General features: G+C 41.8%; 1 protein-coding gene across 1 annotated transcript in view; it reads right to left on the reverse strand.

Annotated features, from left to right (window-relative positions):
- xpo4 (exportin 4) overlaps positions 1–18231 on the reverse strand; it is a 59274-nt gene that overhangs the window by 26494 nt on the left and 14549 nt on the right. The window contains exons 7-8 of the mRNA XM_041950552.1: positions 12514–12626; positions 985–1142 (exon numbers count right to left, since the gene is read on the reverse strand). Coding sequence (XP_041806486.1) covers positions 985–1142; positions 12514–12626 — 271 coding nt within the window. The remainder of the gene's footprint in view (positions 1–984; positions 1143–12513; positions 12627–18231) is intronic.

Genomic DNA, 18231 nt, shown 5'->3' on the forward strand with positions numbered 1-18231 from the left:
CTTGTTTAAAGGCAGGCTTGGAAAAATTAAATCAAACCATCTATAGAGAACAAAAACTCAAATTTCACCGATGATAACCCTTAAGAGAAACACTGTAATAGTTCAATCCTTGAAATTGAACGTATATAAAAGGTAGCCTCCACACGGGCCTGTGTTTTACCTGCCAACACAATTACTGTTTTATCAGCACGCTAGAGTACATTATTTGAAAAGGATGCCAAATAATAGTTTGCAATTTGCCATAAAGATCTAGCAAGTACATAGCTAGTACCTATGTCATAATATTACAAAAACCAGAATCCTACAGGATATCTAGTCTTACAGTGTGTTGCCGAGCTCCACTTGAACAATGCTGACATGCTACCAGGCTGCGAGCTCTGTGAGGCTGTACTCCGACAGCTAAATGATAATGTCAGCATGCTAACAAGCTCACCACAACAACGCTAACATACTGATGTCAAGCAGGTTTATTGTCTATCATGTTCACTATTTTAGTTTAGCTTGTTAACATGCTAAAATTTGCCAAAGAACACTAAAAACAAATTTAAATTTTGACCAGATGATGGCAGTTCATGAAAAGTCACAGGGTCACCCAAGTTAATACAACTCATATCCCAAAGGCAACATAAATATCTGTACCAAAAATCTTTGCAATCAATTCAATATTGAGACATTTCACCCAAAGCCACAAGTGTCAACCTCATGGTGGTGCTACAGTAAAGGTCAGGGGATCAGCAAAGCCATTAGGTTTTATCCTCTGTGATAATCCATCCAATAGTAGTGTTGAGATATTTCAGTCTCGACCAAAGTGATGAACAAACCAACAGACAGACAGACAGATCAACATTGCCATCCTCACGCCACTAATTTGGCTAAAAACACTTCAACAAGTACATACATACAGCATTAAAACACCGGACTGAGATGAGTCCTGAGCCACTGACAAACTGTATGTTGAGTTTTCTAGCACAGTGACACACTGACCCGTTGATCATGCTGAGAAGACCCTCCACAAGGTGAGCCAGGTAGGAGACCTGGGCACTCTCATCGGGGAAGATGGGCCCGTGCATGGAGGCCAGCTGGGCCAGACACTGCAGCGAGTCCTGGGCCATGTCCGAGTCCTCCCGAATCTTTCTGTGTACCTGAAAGATGAGAGAAGAAATGTATGTCTCAGTCTCTGTTTTCAAGGTATGAAAGAGCAATCTTACCAAATAAAGGCTAGAACTTCTGTATTTCTCAGTCCTCAATGAACCAGCAGGTACTCTGAATATCTGAACATTGTTGGAAATAAGTTCACTGAGAAAAGGACAGGCAGACTAAAAATATGTGGAAAAAATTGTGCACTCTGTCACTTTTAACAATTTGCTGAAAAAGCACAGATCATTTCAGTCTTGACTTTTTGCCCACCTGCAACATGAGAAGAGAAAACAGGGACAGCTCCCATTTTTAACCTTTTCATTCAGCGCTTCTTTAATAAAGAGGGAAAGTTAAATGGAGAAAGCAGTGTGGGCTGCGTCAGTGTCTCAAATACTGCCTGATTCTCATGACCGCCTGCACGACTGCAAGGCATCTAGCTGTACTCACCCAGCATAGCAGAATAATCTTACAGTAAAAGTCCTAAATAATGAAAAATAAAAATAAAGGTGAAAGGGATGAAACAGAGAAAGTCTGTTTATAGATTAGGTAAAGCCGGAGAATGGAGACAAAAAACTCTTTTTAAAATGGTGACTGCTTTGCCTCATGTGATTTGTACTGTGTGAAAATATGTATGAGGGTCCCAAAGGAGGTCAGTGGCCAGGATCGCCAACAGAGCAGTGACCTATTCACACACTGAGGTTGTTTAAACCTGCTGCCTTGGCTCCTCTTTGCCTGTAATTCACTCTCTCTCTCTCTCACTCACTCACTCACTCACGCACGCACGCACGCACGCACGCACTAAAACACACACTTTTTTTTTTAATAAATGTGCCACTTGTACATTTTCAAAAATCAAAGTCTTTGTTAGAGTCTTACACTATGGCACATGCTGAAATAACAACCACACAAATCATGAAAATAATCCTTCATCCTTTCTTTATTATAAGCACCTGTCTGACCACAGGAAAGGACTGAACCGCTTCCTGCATCACTATTGCACCTGTCTCTAGGTGTTTTATGTCTCCCAAAAGCCTGCAGCCACATACAAAAGAATTGAACTAATGGAAGGAAAAGGTTGGAAAAATATTCAAGACCTTTGCAAATGAATTTCTTTTTGAAAGACCTTCTAATATCTTCTGAGGCCTTTATTAGGGGGCACTGAATTCAAAGCTTTTTAAGATTCCCTACAGATACCCTGAAATGAGCTGGGAGTTGGCTCCAGCCTGTTGCTCTGGTGATACTTTCATGCTTTCTATCAATGAAACTTTATTTAAATAAACTGCAAAGAATACTGCTGTGAAAAAGAAAAGTCTTAGGCAAAAACATGAAAAGGTGAGCCTGTCTCATTTTCTTGTCACCTTTCAAAAACAGATCAGCTGAACCAGGCAGATTAAATACTCACTGGTGTTACCCACTACCCAGCAAGGCGCAGCGAACTGGCGAACTGATTTTCAATGTGTCTGTCTTTAGACACTGTGACCCCAGTCTCGAACAAACAATCACTAAGCTTGTCTGAGCCCAAAGACAGCCTCAATCAAATCCAGAGTGGAAGGATCCGGCTCCTGATGGAAAAGATCTGCTCGACTCGAGTCTCATCTCAGTTCTGAGCTTCTGTTCACTTGTGGGATTTGGGGGTTTGTCCGTGCTGAGCTGTCACACTCCCACGAGAGAAGAGGCATTGTTGGTTTCAATTGTGCACACAGACAGACACATACAGCAAGGAAGCAGCAGTAACAGCACTGCAAATCATCACAGCGCCTCAGCAACATGCGTTTCCACTGACGGTACTATGCGGACGTCTGGAGCTCAGCTGCCTTCCTCCTGTGAGCTGTGGCTCTCTTCTCAGACCAATCCGAGCTCTTTCCTCTTTCTTTTTCTTCTGCCTTCTCTTGAACAGTCATCCTCTTAAATCCAGAGAGTGAGTGCTTCTTCACTGGCTTCACACACTATGCCAGCGCATGGCCCCATCGCATAAGCAATCAAACTTTCAACCTCCCTCTCCTTGTTGCTTCTTCCTCCTCCCCTCAAATCCTCTCCCCTTCTCACTTCCTCCCCCCCAAATTCTTTCCCACTGCCTCTCCCCACTCCTCCCCTCTCTTCTCTCTCTGGTCTCCAGCTGGGGTGCCTGGTTGGTCGTAAGCCACGCTTGCTGGGAAGAGATCTCAGATGCTAACGTAGCGTAGCCACCATAGTCTCCGCTGCTGCTGCTACTGCCCTCTTCCAGAGCGTGAAGTCATCCTCTGGAAGAGCTCAGTGAGAGGAGGGGAAGGAGGAAGGGGGTGCTCGGTAAGTGAGCGAGACAGAGAGAGAGAGAGAGAGAGAGAGGGAGAGAGAGAGGGAGAGAGAAGGAGGGGTGGGAGAGGTAGTGTAATGCCAAAGGATTGAACAGCGCGAGGTCTGAAAAAGCAGCTGCACCAGCGAATGATCCATGCGATGCCAGTAATGTCAGTCGCCTTGAGTCTGACTATAGTTAGAGATACACAACGTGTGTGTGTGTGTGTGTGTGTGTGTGAGTGTGTGTGTGCGCGTATGTGTGGTTGTGTGTGCGTGCATGTGGGAGTGTGTGTGCCTGAGTGTGTGTGTGTGTGTGTGTGTGTGTGTGTGTGTGTGTGTGTGTGTGTGTGTGTGTGTGTGTAGAGTGGGATGGATGGAAGGAGGGAGGAACAAGGTACAACAATATGGAACATTTTTGGCATGCAGCTCAGATGACAGTAGATTTTGCACTCTGATTAATCAATGAATTTGGTATCAGTGAAGCATTAGTTGCTGCTCTCGCTAATTTGATGCTTAATAGTTTTGCTTTGGCTGTGGACTGGACCTCATACCAATAAAATGCCAGTAGTCTGAGAGTGGGGAAATACAAACTGTGTACGTACTGAATTATTTCACCTTTTTTTTCTTTTTTTTCTTTTTTTTTAAATATGACTACCTGCAAGAACGTTTTTTCTAATACCTGATTCTATGGATGCTAAACATTAAATGGTGTTAAATGTGGTCTAAACACAAGGAGCCTAAAATTGTCATCCAAAATTGGCACAATTATGATAGAAACTGAAAATGGTTCCAGAAAAATTGGAATTAGCAAATTCTTGGCTATTTTCATCTGAAAGATGATTGAAAGTTATTGATGATCAGAACAGTTGATGCTCTGATTCAATGCAATGTTCAGGTACTTGACAGTTTTCTATACTCGAACAAATCACTTATCAGCTTTATCAAATCGTTTATCTGCCTTTTGGTTTGTCCCATAGACTGTGCAAGAGAAGTGGACAGAGCCTCCAGATCTGAAATGTGAAGCCAGTGCAGAAGTGCCTTAAAACTGCACTCTTTCTAACAGCCAGTAGGTGGCAACTCTACTGGTTGCAAAAAGATGTCTGACTGTGAAGTCTATGAGAGAAAGATCCCAGTTCTTTATTCTCTCCTTTATTACGTCAGTAAACTGTTGACTGTCTCAATTGCTGGTTTCAAGTCTTCAATATAGCATGGTGTTCATTTTGTAAATTACGGTCCTATATAGACTAAAATAGACGAATGTGATTGACATGCCGCTACCACAGCAACCTGTCAATCGGGATAGAGGCGTAGCAATGTGTATCCATGGCAATGTGTACATTTAACCCTCCTATTGTCTTCGGGTCAATTTTGACCCGTTTCCAAGTGTTTGCATATCATATAGTAGATGGGAAGAAAATACGAGGGTTAAATAGCCGTGAACTTGTTTTTGGGTGTTGTCCGTGTTTTTGCCTTAGAACTTTGACCCTTTCACAGTGTTTGCAGGTCATAAAAGTTCATTGTACATTTTACTTGTATTGTACATCACTTAAAAATGTTTTGTTCAGCATTTGGTTTACTAGGTGGTACTAAGGAATCACAGCCTTTTCATTTTTTCAGTAAATACATTTTGTTTTAAGTCTGTTTACACTAGACAAAATTAGTTTCCCAATGAAATACACAGCTAACATGAATTACATGGTATCTGCCCTGCTAAAGACTGTCTGTTAATGATCACAAGTCGACTGTGTGTTTCGTCTAATGTGAAACAATTAAGCTGAATGTGTCTTTGCAATTTCAGGAGTTATCTCCCATCACAGTAGCTCATGAAAAATATGCAGTGCCAAGAACAGAAGGGCACACCTGTTGTTTCAATGTGTCACATGCATATTTAATGAACTTTGCAGCTCATTGAATGCTCATTTTGCTTAAGGTTTTGAACATCTGACTACTGCAACTGACAAATGCAGCGAATCTACTATCTGAGTGAAAACAAAGCTAATAACAATAAAGTGATTATTTGAGTTTAGATATTTCTAACTAAGAAGTGTTGAACACTAAACCTAAGCACATTTAATAAGGGCTATGAAGGTGTAAGGATTTGAAAAGCAGATCTGATGCTGGGCTCATATGCAATAAAATTCTATTGAACCCAACCTTACTGCAGACACATTTTCGTCTGTACCAAAGAAGCGTACCAAGCACCATTAAGAATATAACTAGGGAGAAAAGAAAGGGCAACAGGCAATTAGGACGAGACTCGAGCAAAGAAAAAGAAAATGAGCTATAATGACAGAAAACTGAAGGAGGGAGAAAAGCAAGTAGACAATGAGGTGAGGAGGGCTGCAGGAGAGAGGATGAAGGAGGAGATGGGAGAGAGCTAAAGGACAGAGGAGGAGAGGGAAAGAGAGGAGAGGGGAGTGGGAGAAAGAGAAAGAGAGGGAGAACGAGGAATGATATTTATAGAAGGAGACAAAGCCTGGTGTCTGTTTCCTCGGGGGGCTCAGAGGCTCATCTTTCTGTTTTTTCAAATCAACACTGTGCCTCCAACTTATTGTCTTTCGCTCGCTCTTTTCCACCAACACTCGCTCTCCCTCTCAGATTGGGTTACTGTCTGCCCGCAGGCCAAGTCAGAATAGAATCAGCCTCTGCTGCAGCCTCATCAGTCCCTGTACTCCACACTGATTGTGTTTACTGGGTAAACACCAAATGCTTTGCTGTGTGTGCTCTTGCACTTCTATATTTGTGAGGACTAGTGCTGGGCTTCATACCCATAACCAAAACAGCAATTTATATCATAATATACTACATTCTATGAAATTTTAATTGAGAAACTAGTTACAGCCAAAAATAGCCATTATGTGGGTCTGTTTTGGGCGAATTTAGTAAATGATAAAAGTACTTTATCACACTAATGAAAAAAAATACTCAAATACTGCCTTAAAGTGGTGGTTAATTATTTACCATACCACACACACACACATAGTGGTTTCCCAAGTAGCACCACCAGGATGGCTGTTCCTGTGTGGGCTTGAGCCTCTGCACTGATTGCACTGCATGATGGACAAGAGTCAGACAACCGGCGCTTCCATTACCTTGTAATTACATTTTTTTAACCAGGAAAATCTGTTGAAGTCAGATATACTTAAATCTCCTTGGTCATAATGTCAGGTGAACATAAATCCTGAGTTAGACGTGAAAATATTCAGGCTCTACACGCTGTTTTCCCTGCTGCCTTTCTGATGTTCACCCCTCTCTCGATTCCACAAATTAAGGGTTTATTTTAACCAAACCAGAGTTGGTGGTGATTGTTGGAACAGTGAAAGACAAACCAAGATGACAAACCAGAAATCCTACCTGTAATTCCACTATTTTTCATAGTACATAGAAAGGTGAGTAACTTTTTACTGTCTAATTACAAATTAAATGATGTAATTTTAAATTACTGAAATTTAAAATGGGCTTGTTACTTGTTACTTTCATCTTGGAGAACAGTCTATACAGTAATCCCTCGCTATATCGCGCTTCACTTATCGCGGCTTCGCAGATTTTTTTTACAGTGTTTTTTTTTTTTTACAGCGCTTTGAAGGTGACATGTCCGTTTATAAAAATCTTCTTGCTCAGAAAAAGAAAGAGTGCCGACAACTACCCATAACTATGTTCTTCTCTCGGGCAAAGACTCCTGCGCAGCCTTCAGTACAAAAAGACGCTACAGCGCAGTGGAGTCAGGACGAAGAGGCACAGCTGGATGGACTGTGAAATACGCGAGTGACAATATTTCCTGTTTTGTATCATAGTTTTTGTTAAAAAAAAAAAAAAGTTAATATTTGCATTTATTAAACGCATTTTAGGCGTGAAAACAAGTTTTGGCGTTTTGTTTCATTCTATAGTACAATATTGCATTGTAAAATAATAGTAAAAATGAAGATATATCTACTTCGCGGATTTCACTTATCGCGGGTTATTTTTGGAACGTAACCCCCGCGATAAACGAGGGATTACTGTAATACTATAATGACATTCATCACATGGGAGAAGAAGTCCAAATCACAGTTGTGAAATATAGCTGAGGTCAAGAAATGTGACGCTGATGAAACTATAAGCCAACTCAACAACTACTAGCAACATAAAGCACCATTTTCTGAACAGACACATTAACGAACACTAACGAAAAATAATATCTGCATTTTGGAAGATAAAACAAACTTAAACGATGAGTCTCTGGACATGTAACACTGATGTAATGTAGTGTGTGAAACAATGCGTGTACAGTACAGTGGGGTGTGCCCATGTGTGTTTGCAGTGTTACAGTAGTGTCTATGTGTCCATTTTGATGTGAAATAAACCAGATGCTACCAAACGTCTTGGATGTGTGTTTGTGTTTGCATGGGGGTACACACTCAATCACAATTTGACGCTGCTCTCTAATCACTCAGAGCCAAACAGAAACTAAAAACGCAGAGAAACACAAATGCACAAAAACACACTGCTGGAGCATAAATCACAGACGCCTCTCTCCTCTCTCTCTCTCTCTTTTTTTTTTGGTTGGAGAGGGGGTGTGCACTGCGGGCACGACGTGTTAAATCGACAAAGGTGGAGGCTTTATTTTGAAGGAGGCAAACAGTTATCGAGGTCTTCTTCCTTTTCAATCTACCATGGCCCATTTAGCCCCCAACATCTCTCACTCTGCTGCAAATTGCATCCACATTTCACTTTGTCTCTAAATTGTGTTTCTCCATTCCGTTTCTTTTTTCTATGCCCCATTCTATTCCTGCACCTCGTTTCATATTCTCTTCTATTCTCTCTCGTCCATTAGCCGTGCTCTTTTCTCATTCTATCAACTCTTCTTTCTTTCATTCTCTTCCCATTTTCCACTGTTCCCCTCGCCTGTCCATCCATCTTTTATCAACCCCTGAATCTCAGAGCCATAGCTGTCAACAGCTGAAGTGGAAAAGAGATGAATGCTTTTCCACAAAAACCATGGAGACCAGAATGACATTTTGGCAGATTAATCTCTTCAGCAGCAAAATGGCTGCTACATATTGCATAACTATTGAGCTGACATCCAAAATCTGTGTTTGTCCTGTCAGTCAGCAGGGAGATCCTGACCTCAGGCCTGTTTGGGACCAATAGACATGAACAATGATCTTCAGTGTTATTGCAGTGGTTTGTTGATTTCACTGTGAGAAGTGAACTTGCAGACTGACATGAGTCATCCTGGTGATGTCAATGACATCTGAAAAACACCTTATAGTTTCATGATCACTGGATATTGGTCCCGATAGGCGGCCATAAAATTGACCACTTCCTCTCATGTCTTGTGGGGCACTTTAAAAAAAATCCTGCTAATTACAGGAAAACTCCAGTATATTACAACTTGGGTCTTATTGTCGTAGTGCAATCGCTATGATATTGTAGTCAACATAGTCATTTCTGATATCTGAGAACAAGGCAACATGCATATCAATGAGCGGCATGATGGCAAACAGTGGGGAGTATCTTTTGAGGGTGGACACTGGTTTGCCTGTGTTTGTCGTGAACTAGCCTCTCATCCTGCTGTAGCCTGGGGTGCTCTGACCTGGGGTTGCAAAGCACCGGAGGGGCAGCGAGAGGGACTGAGGTCTTGGTGATACTCACGCAGTGCAGAGCGAACGGAAGGTTTTGCATTGGGTATACTCCACTGTCGCCTTCTACAGCTTTAACTAGGGAGTCAGTCTGTTCATTCTGATGGGTGTTTAAAAAAGACAATTTGATCAATAATTTCACAGTCCGCCTCCTTTTGTTTCAAAACAAAAGAAGACTGCTTGTGTTTCTTGCCTTGTCTGACTTTTTTTTTAGTGATGCTGTGTTGTCTAACCTCAGTATTTGACTTGGACTTGGACTTGACTGGGAACAACAATGATGTGAAAGTAAAACCCAACTGTAATAACCCAAGTTATCTTTTTACTAGGAGTAAAATAAAAAATGAATATGCATGATTTGAAGCCTCTGGTCGCCAACCAAACCTCCTGGCTACAGAAACTGACAGCAGTCTTCTGTTTGTTCACAACACTGATCAGTGCGGGAGGCCTGGAGCCAGTTAATGGGAGATTGACAGACACCCACCCACAGAGGAACAGACAGTCCCCAGAGCCCCTGAACAGGGTGATGAGTGTGTGTGTATGATGGGTGGGTTACTGTGGTTGTTAACAGGGGCCCTTAATCCTGGGGCTGGGCTCTAATCCTGCAACCGGCCTGTTGCGGACTGTGACCCTGATGGCGCGTGTCTCTGAGTAGCCCCTCGCATGCACGCACGCATGCACGCCGGTTGGCCTGTTACCCCTCACAGCTGAGGAGACACAGCAGCTGAGACAGCAGAGGACCCCATTAAATTGAATAAAAACAAACGCACACCCACACATAAGTATATACACAACATAGACACACACTCACTGACACAAACACACACATGGAAGCACAACAAAAATCCATGCAGAGCGTGCACACAAAATAGACTACATAAACTCTAATTGACACAATCCCACAGAAACAGATATGTGCCAACACACGCACAAATACACACAACAGCACCAGGAGGATGCTGTAACACACACAAACAGCTGACAGGGCCACAGCAGCCTTACAATAACAAACAGTTGAGCTACTAGAAATACCACAGCGAGAGATGAGACTGGGGGCCTGAAAATTGAAACCAACACAAAACACATCCTGCAGATTCCAGCAGCAAAGAGAACCGAAAGAAAAATGACAAACATTTTTATTCATGTCAAACTCCTGCGACAGGCCAATCAAATCCTTGATTAGGCCTGTGTGCTTTGTATACCAAACCTTGGATTATATTCGCTGTTTGGAGCCAATTACAGTTACAGTATTTGTGATTGCTTTATGAACGAAGTAATAACAACCAGACTGAATACTGTCTGCTTGGTGCTTGAAAAAGGACTGTTGAGGAATGGTGATCATCAGACACAGTGTTGTGTCTGATGATGAAAAAAATGCAAAAGCGTCTGCAGGCTGTACAACAAAACACAGCTACTATTTCACCAGCTGTAAGCATTTTTTTTCCTAGTACATAATCAAAATAGAACGTTTTTCAGATTTGGAACTGGACACATGTTTGTGTATTGTCACCTTAAACCAACAGCATAAAGATAATAACTTTGCAGAAGAACACCACTAGTCATGATCGTTTAGACAAATCACAGATGCAGTGGGAGCTGGGGTTCAGCACACAAACCTACCAATATAATTCACGTCACAGTAGACTACAAGTGCCAAGAGTGAAAGTAGCATGTTGAATCAAATTATGTTCATCTCATTGAACAGCACCACAACATCAAGTGAAAGTTAAATGACATTTTCAATACCGTTTCTGTTCCACATCTTAATTATCAGAAGATTTGAATGAACATTTGTTCTAAGATAACATTAGCAGCAGTTCTAGTGAAAATACGAAATCACTTTCCGTATTTCCATATTCACAGAGCAGGCATTCATCTTAAGATGGACTGTTTTGTCTCTGTATAATCCAAACTGAATAGACACAATGAGGTGTATTATAAAACATTAGAAGTGAAAAATACTTCAAGAGAAAGTCAGTGAACAGGTTTTCCAAGGCTCTTTTTCAAAAATAACAACAGAAACAAAAAAACGGAGCTTCCCTTGAGAATATGTTAGTACACATAAGCACTTAATAGAATTATCACAAAAACTAGAACTCCATTATTTATGAGTACTTCCTAATAAAATGATAACAAACACAAATCCAGCCAAATAGTTTTTGCCTCTGTAACTACACAAAAATATGCTCCATTATGGGGTTGTCAGGCAGAGATCTACTCCATTTACAACTAGTGAGTGAGTGTCTATCATTGTAATGCAAACCACTATTATAGAGGAATAATCTGCACCACCAAAGAGTAGTGAGATTGAGAGTGATTACGTAAAAGACATTCAGAGGACCTTGTTAATCTCTCAGAATCCAAAAAAAAAAAAAAAAAAAAAAATCAATCACCAAGCTGAACAGCTCACACAGCTCTCAACATGCTGAATCATTCAACTGGACCCATTTGCCCAGTGCTATCCTACATTTTGTGCAGCCCAAAGGGCTCATTGAGTGGACCAGTATTTGGCAATGTGCATGCAGTGTTAGTAAACTGGAGTACGGCTGCATGTAGTTCAATAATTCACAGACAGATAGCGTTAGTGTAGAGCAGCATCTAAAGGAGCGGAGCTGTAAATGGCAGTTGAAAGGCAGAGTAGTGGAGCAGTATCTGCTGATGGGCAGCCACAGGGTTTGGATGGATGCTGAATGGAAGAGGAGCTGACCAGTTTGTTCCACACTTCTCTTCCACACCGTTGGCTTAGCCAGCGTAGGCCGCCTCTTTAAACACACAAGTCACTGTGCAAAAATACACATTTACTTCACCGGGCGGTCCTCTGGACAGTAACGCAATAACACGACCCCACTGCAAAGCACCCATAAATCTACTTAATGGTGCGTCCAAAAAACCCACGAAACTAGTAAAAACTCTGCATGTGCCAAAAAGACGAGGTCAAGTGAGATCTCTCTGCCCAACGTGAAAAGGCAAACCATCTCTCTTTGTTTATCATAAATAAACCACCATCTAGAGGTCAGGGAAAAAACGAAGAAGAAGGAAGGGTAAAGCAGGACACATGGACAATAATGGAAATGCATGAGACACAAAGACCTTAGCTGAACAGCGACTTCCCTGACAGAAAGATATGGATGGATGAAAAACAAAAGCACGTCCAGACAGACTTGTAGAACAACTGATAAAGTGAAGCAAGTACAGTGCATCAGAGAGCAAAGCTTCTGCAGTTAATTCAATGTTGTTCCTTTTCCACGATGCCATTTAAAATGAAATGGAAGACAGATTTCATCAGAGAAACGAAGACAACAATTTTAAACCGCTGTGATCGAGGCAACGTCATACTTGTAATAATGAGCAACAATACAGAACAAACTTTAAGGTTTTCAGCATTTTATGGTGCAAATTAAGTAATCAGACATGAAGAAGGTTTCCCACAATCTGCAGATACTCAGAGAATAATAATCCCATCAGTGATGGACAGGATACTCACGGTGAAGAAGAGGTCCATGACGCGGGTGTCCAGCAGTGCTTCCCTCCAGGACTCCGTAGGCTTGAGCATGACGTTCTGTGTGGCCTCGAACATGGCGATGTAGTGGCGCCCCAGTGACCCGCCGACAGTTAAGGCCAACAACAGCATGAAGAGCAGGAGGAGGAGGAGGAGGAGGAAGAGGAGGAGGAGCAGCACACTCAAAAACACCAGCTCCTGTCACTAAGCTCCCTCTCAATGGGTATTTTGGTCTGTGTGTGTGAGTCTTTGGTTTCGTGCGGCTGGCAGCAGAAACTTGTCAGTCACTGGTAGCGAACGCTCCCTCTCATTAACCCTGTTAATCTTTATTCCACAAAAGCTTTTGTTTTTATTTTTTCTCACCCTTCCCTCTGTGGTCGCTTTGTATTCTTGTCCTCCTTTCTGTCTCTTTCTCCCTCATCAGCTCTTCCTCTGCCACAGTCTTCACCCACAAAGAAACTCCTGCCTTCTTTCTCACCCTCCTGTCCCTCACCTCCTTCCTCCGTTTTGCCTCTTATCCCCTACTCCTTGCCTTGTTCCGATCTTCACCCTCTGACTCGCCTGACACCCTCTTCCCTTCTTGTCCTCTTCTTCACCTCTCTTCCTACCAGCACTCCCTCGCTGTGCACACTCAGATTTCTCTCCTGCTTCCTCAAGATCTTAAACACACAAGACACACTCTCACTGCAGCCAATCAAGAGTCTGCGTGGCTCTGCCTCTTTGTCCACTCCTCTACAAGACGTCCTCGAGACTCCTTACTGCCCTGAGACACCCCCCTCTCCCTCCTCAGCCAATCGCTTTGTGTCTTCTCCTGACTGCTTTCTGAGACCAAAGCCTCTCTCTTTGCCCCGTGACACAAACTCTTTACTTAAAACTTCTATGACAAACTTTCTTCTTTTGCCTATTGACAATCTATTTTCCCTCTGGACCACTTTCTAAATGCCTTTTTTTCTTTATCTTAAAAGATGCTGTCTCTCCTTGCCCACACAAAACACTTTAGCCTGATTTAAACTTTGCCTAAAACCACAACACAATCACACTCTGTTCAAAAAACTATAAAAACCTTTTCATCTTAGCACTTTTCCAAATGTCCCTTTTCTCCTTTCTCTCAAACAAGTCTTTCTTTCTCCATGTGCCCACAACACACACACACTGACTCCTTATTTAAGACTTTCTCTACACCCACAACAAGCTTTTTCACAAACCCACAACACACACTTTCTCCCCACGCAGCCACAACACTTCCTGTCCTTATTCAAGTCTCCTAAACACAGCCACAAAGTGCTTTTTCCTGAGCTCATCGAAAACAATCCCCATCACTGCTCCGTCCACTCTCCCAAACCAGGCTTTTCTCACCCTTCACTCTAACAACACACTTACTCTTTCCTAAAACAAAGCGTCTTACAAACACACTCTCTTCACACATACCGTTCAAGGTTTCAACGCTTCTCTATACTGCCCTCAAAACCCCTTCCTTTCTCCAAAAAGTGTTTTTCTCCCCGTCCTTACGACATACCCAAAGTCCTGTTGAAGCCTTACGGCTAGAATAAATCAGCAGATTTGTCAGCCTTCTGATTGCAAGTAAATCTTAAACAAATGATCAATACATGAGGTTATTCTTTTGCCTTTTTTGTCCTCTGGAATGTCAGCTTTATTTCTGACTTTGTTTTTGGAAAAAACAAATGTACAAACTCTCTCCATTCTTACCTCACTAAAGAACAACCAATCAAAACGGTCTGTCTCCGTCTTCTTAGTCCCTCTCCATCACAAAACTCAACAAAACAAACTCAGCCTGAGACACACTCTTTTCTTCATTCACCAAGACTCTTTTTAACCTGCTGATAGCTTGTTCATTGAGCTAAAAGTTCATTTAATTGTCGATTAAAATGCATTATTTCCTTTCTTAATGCTCTATAGAATGTCACAAAATGGTGACAAATGGCCATCACAATTTCCTAAAGTGAAATGTTTTTTTTGTCTGACCAACAGTCCAAAGACCAAATACAATTACATTCAGCTTACAGAGTAAAGCAGCAGATCATCACAAATGAGAAGCTGGAATCAGAGAATGAAAGTTTCTAATAGCTAATCAAAATCTTTACAGGTTCTTTCAGCTTTAATTCAAACCCAAACTCCCATGTTTTTTATGGCTACACCTTTTAGATATTCTGGATCATTTAACATACTGCATTCCATTGTCTCCTACTGGGACATTTCACATTACTACTACTACTAACTACTACCACCACCACGAATAATAATAAATATTTTTTATTTGTGCCATTTTTTGGAATGGAAATGTTTTTTATTCTTTTTTTTGCCTGTAAAATAAATAAATACAAGAAGGAAGAAAGACAGCCTCTACAACTTCGTCTTCCTCACACAGACCCAGACACACACACTCACACAGACACACACACACACACACACAGAGAGACACACACACACACACACACACAGAGACACACACAAACACACACACACTATCACTGCCCTGTGGCTCTGTGACAGCAGAAGGAGGAAACTTCCAGAGGAATGTTTGATCAAAGCCAAACAGCGGCAGAGGCCGGCGAGGTCACGCATTCCTCTGACACCAGCCCACAGTCACTCCCCATGCACACACCCCACCACAACACACCACACTTTTCGGCACAAAAGTTGGCACCTGTCTAAGGGTCTGTAGGGTTGTGTGTGTGTGTGTGTGTGTGTGTGTGTGTCTGTCCAGCGCTTGGCTTTCAGGCCTTGTTAAAAATAGTCGTGGTGAGGCAGAAGACCTCTAACTGAACCTTTCTGAAGCGAGAAGGAATGAGAAAGTTCAGAATAAGTAAGGAGGGTGCGCTGCAATGACTAAGTTCATGTTTATTTGTTTAATGCCAGGGGTTTAGGGTTTAACTGTTCACTTCTGTGAAAATGTCCTGACTTTCTTTGTTTCAAAACTGTGTTTATGTGTCCTTCTTTCACTTGAAGTTCTCTTGGCCTGCAACTGTCATGTTTGTCTTGATACTGTTTTCTCAAAATTAAATGAAAACCTAACACAGCTGGCTTTTATCTTGCAAATCCCTTAGATACACATCAGTAAAAAATGTGACATGAGGACAGAGAGAGACAGAAGAGAAGGAATGAGCAGCAAGTGTGTTTTTGGTCTTGCAACAAGTGGGACTGACCAAGTCCTGCAGCTTGCAGACAGGGGCTGTATCAGCAGGGAGGGACCACCTCAGTGACAGAGGTTGTACAAACCTCCTACAGATCATATGACTGAGACAAAAATCACACGAGACCTCAGGAATGATAACTACACAGCTATTGAACTACTTTACACAGCTGGACAGAGATGTTAAATGGGTCTGACAGGTTTTGACACCACAAGGATAAAAATGCTCTAAATTAGATGAAAATAGATGCCTGCACATGTCGTCAACATGATTCAAGACATTTAAAATGAGGAGCAGAATATAAGACACATTTCACCATTCAAAATATTTTACTTGTGGGAAGGAACAAACAAGTGATTGTGATTAAAGTGACGGGTAACATGTTTACCACAATGCCATTTTGCAGATGAGACAACTTTGTCATGATAGCAGCTCAACAGGAGCCCAAAATACTCTATTTGCTATCATGGAAGATCAAGCCAAAGACACACTGAAAACACATAGGTGATAACACCATTCTGAGGTATTTCTGTGTAATGAGGCAGTTATTCGACTTTCCCCCATTACTACATGTCTGTTCCCTGGGATTAAAATAACCATGCACTAAACATGCCACATCATTAACCCAGCAAAGAAATCCTGACTGCTTCTTTCAGTTCTCAGTGATAAAAAACCCTCATAAAAACATTTATGTGCTGTCCTGACAACAGCTCACATGAACTGAGATGACACTTTACACTCCTTCTCCTGATTGTTTTAGTGTTCACTTAATTCTACCTCTCGAATTCTGAGGAAAATCTACTTGCTGAGTTGACAAGTGAATTTACAACTTCAACCATGCTATCCATGCTGCTTAAAAAGAAAAAAAAAAGATGTGCGTGTGTGTGTGTGTGTGTGTTTGTGTGTGGGTGTAATGTACATGCCTCCACGATGAGTAATGGACACGGAGTGACTCGGACATGTGGCTGTGGTTTGGTGTCTTTTTAAAAGACATCACCTGCCACTATCTCAACCCTTCCAGCAGGCTCAAGAATAACTAATGTGACACGTCAATTTTCCACTGGAAAGATAAGACGGACTGACAGATAAACAGGACACGCAGACACGGTCGACTACACAGCAAATGTGAACCACTGACAACAAGAGTTTACATCATACACAAGTGAAAGATTCACACACCCTCAGTTCTCACAAGCAGTTGCCAAATTTGCAGCCAGACAGACACATAAACACACACTGTAATGCATTAATTAACACCAGCCACCAGTCAAATGCCAATAAAACTGCTGCTGGTAGGTTTGTCTGATCCACCAGAGAAACAACCAGCATTTCAAGTCCAATTCCCTGCCTTCATTCTATTTATTGTGATCAAAGCAAGCAGACTTTCTTCTGCTCCACATCAACAGACACTTGGCCGTCCAGTATTTATGGTTTTGCAGGTGAACCTTCACCCAGGTACTGTAGTGTGCATCAATGTACGGCTCTCCACTTCAACGCTTGAGGGAACATAGTTGCAACAAAAAAAACAAACAAACTCTCTTTTCTTCATGGGCTATAATTCAAAGTGCATTGCTAAGCACAAACTAACCACATGAGTACAAAACAGCAAATGTGGGCTGAGCCTTTACACACAAGATAGGCTGAATGATGCTGGCCGCAAAGCCAAACAACAAAATATGTCAACGGCAACATTTTGATTTCATCATCTCTGTGGGTTTGTTCTTCTTGTTACCACATGCTAGCAAAAATGGACTAGCTATTAATTAAATTCTACTGAACTGTTCAGACAGCTTGGTTAGTGCCTTCGCAGATTTTATTTGTCACTTTGTCACAAACCTTATATTAACATGACTAAGAGTCTGCAGCAATGCCAGCAAATGAGAGGCTATACCAAGGCACGCGGTTCGTGAGGTAAATGCTAGCATCAGCATGCTAACACACACACACACAATGACAATGCAAATATGCTGATGTTTATTAGGTTTAAAGTCTACATTTCTCAAGACAAAGTACAGCTGAGGATGATGGGAATGTCAATAGTTTTGCAGCTATGTTGTCATAAACGAAATTAAAATTCTGACTTGATGATGTTGCTTTATGGAAAGTTAGAGCATCATCAGAGTTCACACAATTCAGACAGGATTGTATGTAGTAAATTTTGTACCAATGCATCAAGTAAAAGTTGAGATATTTCACTGGATAAGTGAAAATTTAGATCTGGTGACAGTGCTAGATGAAAAGTCAAGGGATCAATTGATTAGCAATTTCCTCCTCTGGGCACCATGGATATCCACACCAATAGACTCCACTCCATAGATTCGTTGTCAAGAAAATAAACAAAAAACTAAAGATGTCCACCTCATGGTGACACTGGAGGGAAAGTCAGGGGATCATCAAAGACAATCCTACTGTCGTTGGTGATCATCATAATCATCTGGAATTTCCATGAATTTCATCGCTACCCGTCAAACATTTCAATATTTCAGGCTGGAACAAAGTGATGGAGCAAACAACCGACAGACTGACAGCGTCATCTCTGGAGCCACAGCGT

The sequence above is a fragment of the Chelmon rostratus genome, chromosome 13 (assembly GCF_017976325.1).
Source record: "Chelmon rostratus isolate fCheRos1 chromosome 13, fCheRos1.pri, whole genome shotgun sequence".
Taxonomy (NCBI): domain Eukaryota; kingdom Metazoa; phylum Chordata; class Actinopteri; order Chaetodontiformes; family Chaetodontidae; genus Chelmon; species Chelmon rostratus.